At 35.0% G+C, this 6000-nt stretch overlaps 1 protein-coding gene across 1 annotated transcript in view; it reads right to left on the reverse strand.

The window, feature by feature from the left end:
- Window positions 1-5201, reverse strand: part of LOC140039936 (uncharacterized) — a 31718-nt gene extending 26517 nt beyond the window's left edge. The window contains exons 1-3 of the mRNA XM_072085534.1: window positions 5156-5201; window positions 3665-4621; window positions 3019-3187 (exon numbers count right to left, since the gene is read on the reverse strand). Coding sequence (XP_071941635.1) covers window positions 3019-3187; window positions 3665-4584 — 1089 coding nt within the window. The 5' untranslated portion in view covers window positions 4585-4621; window positions 5156-5201. The remainder of the gene's footprint in view (window positions 1-3018; window positions 3188-3664; window positions 4622-5155) is intronic.
- Between the last annotated feature and the right edge of the window lie 799 nt (window positions 5202-6000).

The following is a 6000-nucleotide window of genomic DNA, read 5'->3' on the forward strand; positions in this document are numbered from 1 at the left end:
GGGAAGTATAATGTATTTTTTAATTTATACAAAAACAGGAAGTTCCCACATACAGCACACGGGCGAAAATGTAATAAAGATCAAAATATAAAATGTACAAAAAAAAGAAAATATATATATTTTTTTTAACATTTTGTTTTTGTTATATGTGTTTTATTTGTTTTCTTTGTGTTATATGCCAATACTGTAACATACGGTGAGAGTCAATAAAGAATTGTAATCTATGCACTATTAGGCCAAAAAAAAAAAATAGTTTGTTTGCTGTCATCCGCCGCCCCTAATTTCGCCAAAAATTTGGGGCGGAAATAAGAAAAAGTTTTTTTTTTACGTTGAGGGCGCTTTAAAATTTTTTTTTTTTTAATGATTTTTTTTGGCCGAAAAGGTGTAAAAATCGAGTGTGCGAGGATGAAACAATAAAAATAATAACGTAGCGTATATTTCGTTGTATAATCGCACTTTTGACACGCAAATTTAACCTCTAAATTAAGGGTGCGTCTTATACACCGAACATAAATGCCTCAACACACAGATATCGCCACCTCGTTGGCTAGGCCTGGGCTTTTTAACCGATTCACCACGATAAGCGCTTAAAGCGCTCAAAAGGTTAAAAGTCAAGGTCATTGTAAACAAATTTTCAACAAAAAAAAAGTAAATCGAATTTACATGCGCAGTTTGCTGTGCATGAATCGTAACAACAAATTATACAAAATACTCACAACTTTTTTTTTAAAAATATGCTTCTAAATATATAAAAACAATTGTTGAAGTTAGTTTGAAAATAAAATTCGAAAATATAACCGTTTTTCGAAGCACGCTGTTCGAAACGCGACAGGCGCGTTGAATGAATCTAGGCCTAGACATACAACGTAAAATCGTCTAAAATCCATCTTTATTTCTAATAATCACTATTTTGAAGCTTGTATACAATAAATGTATAATAAATAAAGATTATGTATCAGTTACAGTGTCTAAATCGTCATATTTCCATGTAAAAATGTGATTTTTCTACCGGAGAAAAGTCGTGAAGATGTCCTCACAAGGGCCGCGCCATATTGTTTACCTTTGATTGTAATATGAACCCTGACATGTCAGATGCATTATGGGCATGAAATATTTGTTCAAACTCTGCGCAAAGGTCAGTTTATTGAAGCATAACTTTTGACAAACATTTTGATACCAAACTTGTTTTAATTTCATAAGTTTTCGACGCATTTTCGTCAAATTTTCTGCAAGCTACACGTCTAAAACAGCGGACTAAGCTCCCGAGGGATGCCGGTGCGCGTGGGAATCGCGAATTCCAAGTCGCTTTCGGGATGTTTTTTTTAACATTCCCGGTGAACAAACAGCGGCGAGGACGCTCTCGGGGCGGCTCCCGATAGGCCTAGGCCCCATATGGTCATCGTCGGATGAGTCAGTCTACTAATTTCTTCATAATTTCGAAACCGGTCATTCATAATGGTCAAGTTTGGTCTTATTTTGAAGAGAAGAAATAGGTTCTGATGAAGAGATGAGTTTTATTATGAAATATTTATTAATTTTTGTGCATTTGGTAGTCAAAGATAAATTACAAATTTTTAATAATTTTCCTAAAATATTTCTAAAATTTGCATAATCCATACTCCGCCAAAATAAGTTGTAACACAAATTTGATAACATATTTGGAAATAAAATGTCCTTTGCATTATTTTTGTTTTTAATTTTTTTAATGTCTGTGTTTAGAAAAAAAGTTAGGGTTAATTATATGACATATGCTTTTTGGGTCCCAGGGGAGCAAAATAAACTTAGGGGTCAATGGGTTAAGGTAAGGCCTATTAGTATTACTAAAGTCTAAAGAGTTGCCTAGCCTAGCTACAGTGTACTAGCGTAACAGCAACCTGCTAGTTTTCAAGGCATTTTAGCGTGATTTTTTCATTATGGAGCTGTTTTTTAGGCGCTCCGATAAAATTTCATTTGAAAACGACGTTTACGATTGGAATAGTATTATAGTTATACGCACGACCGTCGTACCCCCAGCGCGAGCGAGCCCTTCTTGGCAACCACATTGTTTACACAGTATTCGACTAGTATATTCTCCAGTTGATTATAGCATAGACCTCCTAGCGTACACACTTCAGGATACATAGATACTAATCGAATACGATTGTCCGTGAAAACGTACGTGCGCCTCTCGATAAAAGGATCGAGCGAGGCTAGCCCACACACACGTGCGGTCATGCACTCGATGTTGCGGGTGCGAAACTCATTCATAACAAGTTAGAAAGAACTGACGGAATGGGGGACTTCCCTTCTTGTTGAGGCTAATGGGCGCGGCCGTCTTATACATCGACGATATACAAAATACCGATATTTTACTCTCAGTTAGGGGTCGGGTGCGTCTTATTATACACAGGTGCGACTTATACACCGAAATATATGGTACACTAACTTCTAAAAATTAAAATATTTAATTAGGCCTGCTAACAACGACCTACTGTGTAGTAGTAGGCCTAGCCTAGGCTAGTTTAGACACGGGGCCTAACGTGCCCAAAACAGAATTAAAGTGTGAAACAAATTATGAATAGATGTTTGAGCTCGTTGTTTTATTCAGTGTGTTTTGTTACTCTCAAATTCGCGAGCAATTAACAGAGAAATTAACATTAAAAAAAAAAAAAAAAAAAAAAAAAAAAAAAAAAACTTTTTTCCACCCGCCCCCCCTACCAAAAAAAAAAACTTGACAGCAAACAAACAATTTTTTTTTTTAGGCCTTATATGTAAATCTAAAGAAAAAATAAAGCAACTAACATAAATAATTTAGATAATTGACTGAAGGCAAATGACTGAAAAAATGACAATGCTGTCTATATATATATAGAAATAAATGATAAAGACGCTAGTAAATTACCAACTGAACATTTTGTTGCACTACAGGCTGTTTCATGAGTATGAATGAAATCTTCAGGTGCTTGGCTCTCAATGATTAGATTAAACAAAGTTTTCTATTATATACCCAATATCATTTTAGCATTGTTATTATCTTACCCGTAACGAACCATCACTGCAACTGTCTCTGCGATTCGAGTGTCTTGGTGCTGGGCGTAGGCGCTCACTTTGGAAATCAACCCATTCATCATAACGTGCATTCCACCCTTCAAAGTGTATCTGCACTTCTTCTGCATCCCAGTCAACTCGTACGATCTTAGCAGGATACCTAGAAGGCAATGTCAAGGTCAGGTCAAACATATAAACAGTAAATTAAACAACAAACATGATTTGCTTGGGTTTTATTAATAGCATGCAAGGTTGTATTTGACTGTAAATAAGGTATGAAAGGTGAAACAATTTTGTTCCCATTGTTTTTACAACCAATCTAGCAATAGGTGATGAAAATTAAAGACTAACAAATTTATTACTGCACAGTTAGGCTGTGGCTGTCATCGTCCAAAAAATATACTGATAACCACATAAAACTCACTATAAAGTAGGAAGCCTTATTCTGCCATTTTTTCCTTACTGTACAATGTATTTATTATTACAATTATTATTACACTTTACACATACCACTGTACATAGGTAGAGCATTTACTATAAAATTCCCAGAATGGCCGACGAAAAAAAAAACCAGCTGTCAGTTTAAAGGATGCTAACTAAGTTTGTTACACATCAGTAAATATAAGAAATGTCTTACCAATTGTTTAGGTAATCCATGGCTTCAACCTTAAAACCTGGTTCAAAAGAAAATCCTGTTCGCACATTTCGAGTCTTTGGCTTAGTACCAATATGACCAGCGTCTCCTTGTTCAAGCATCTTGCTTGGATCTTTAACCTTTGACCTCCCTAATTGTTCACTACTTGTTTCAGAGCATTCACTTGGAGCAGCACTCTCTTGTTTTTCTTCATCTTTATTTGTTTCTATGCTGATTTCCTCTTTATTCTTGTTAGATTCAGTCACAGTATTGACAGCAACAATTCTATTATCAGAGGAGTCTTTTCCTTGGGGTTGCTCTTGGTGTTTCTCTTGAGGTTGCTCTTGAGGTTGTACTTGAGGTTGCTCTTGAGGTTGCTTTTGAGGTTGCTCTTGAGGTTGCTCTTGAGGTTGTATGTGAGGTTGTATGTGAGGTTGTATGTGAGGTTGTATGTGAGGTTGCTCTTGAGGTTGTACGTGAGGTTGCTCTTGAGGTTTCTTTTGAGTAGCCTCAATGTCCATGGCTGCAGTCTCTTTCGACATTACTGCAATTGTCGCATCTTCCTTTTTGATTGTCACATTATCAACATCTTGTTGTTCTTCCCTCAAAGCAATTTGTCTGGAAATTTTGCTGCTGGACAATTTTAAAGGAATACGACTTGATACCTCACCTCTACCAGTCATTATGGACGATGGATCCACTAACTTGGAACCCACAGACTGGAGATCCTTTAAGGAAGAGGATGGTAGAATAGGAGAAGGATCCACAGAGGATGGCTCTGAAGCACTAATAGAAACAGGTTTTTTTTCAATTTTTCCAACTTCTGGTTGTTGGTTGATCTCTCCAGACAACTTGATCTGTACAACATTGGCCTCAGTTGGAGGTGGAACCGATGCTGTGTTGTCTTCTTTTGTCTCCTCCATCAGTGAGTTTATTGAGTGTTACTTGCAAATGGGTTTCCTTTGAAAAAGATAAATATTTACAACCAATTTTGCCTCAAATTACAATTTACTGATTTGTTTAACAATGCTACATACAGGCCAGCAGATGTGTGTATTATTATTAGTAAGTTCTTCTTTACCATATTTTATACACAGAAGAGCTGGAACAATAAACAAAATTGTCTCTTTTTTTATGTGTGGATGATTATTGATGAATATACAATCAATATTAGGTCCAATATTACAGTTACACGACTTTTAAACATTAAAGATAACCACATGTGATAAAAAGTTAGGCCTAGGCCTACCTATGTTGCTTACCTTATCATCAGGCTGTCAGCCACTCATATCAGTATGGAATGGCGGTCAGAAAGGTAGGCTAGAGTCCTACCCTTACGACAAATAAAAAGTGTGGTGCACAGACTGGAAATTTACATCATAAATACAGATTTTTACGGATGTGACTTGTTTAGAAACCTTATGATAATCATATAATTAGTTTTGATAGTACATCACGGTTATCAAAGATATATTATAAGTGATTTAAACTTACATGTACAGTTTCAGTTCTTGTTTCGTTCTTTGTCGTCCATTTTTTCTCAATTGCATGTTGCTGCATGCGCTGAAATTAAGTATGGAACGCCATTTGTGCAAATTTGGATCTGTACACCTAGCTTCTTTCTTGATGTAGTATATACATATATATTTTTATCGGGATTTCTATTTCTACAAAATGGTCTACCGCATTAAATCAAGGAGTAAAGTACTCCATGGTTAAATTTAACACTCAATAGTTTCTCCATTCTTCATACACATTCCAGTTAAATTAGTAGGCTAACCAAGTTAAGTTTAAATAAAATCGTTACGACCAAACTCCCCTAAATGTTCTTTGAATATCAGAAAAATATGGTAGTATAATACATGAATAACATTTATACAATCATATGACAAATTATATAAATTAAACAGTTATGACAGTAGGCCTACTATTTAAAAAAAAAAATACATTTTTCTGCGTTATATATTATTATTATAGGAAACATATCGACTGTAAAAATTATAATGTAACAACAACAATCAATCAACATTTTAAAACTAGTCAAGGACGGTCCTACAAGCGACACGAATAATCCATCGCTTTATGATTGAAAACTACTTCGATCACCAGGTCATTTGAACCAGCCAATGGCTAAATTTACAATTACAGTACCATACTAATTACCCATGCAATCACAAGTATACACAAATATAAAAAATATATGGACATAACATTTCATGTATAATATAATACATCTAAAATATAAAGAAAACCATTGATAGAAACTATAAATACACAGAAAAAGATACTTGGAAAAAGTTAGGCTACAAATGGCCTATTATTGCTGTTAAGAAGTTAAA

This window comes from Antedon mediterranea, chromosome 1 (genome assembly GCF_964355755.1).
Source record: "Antedon mediterranea chromosome 1, ecAntMedi1.1, whole genome shotgun sequence".
NCBI classification, from domain to species: Eukaryota; Metazoa; Echinodermata; class Crinoidea; order Comatulida; family Antedonidae; genus Antedon; species Antedon mediterranea.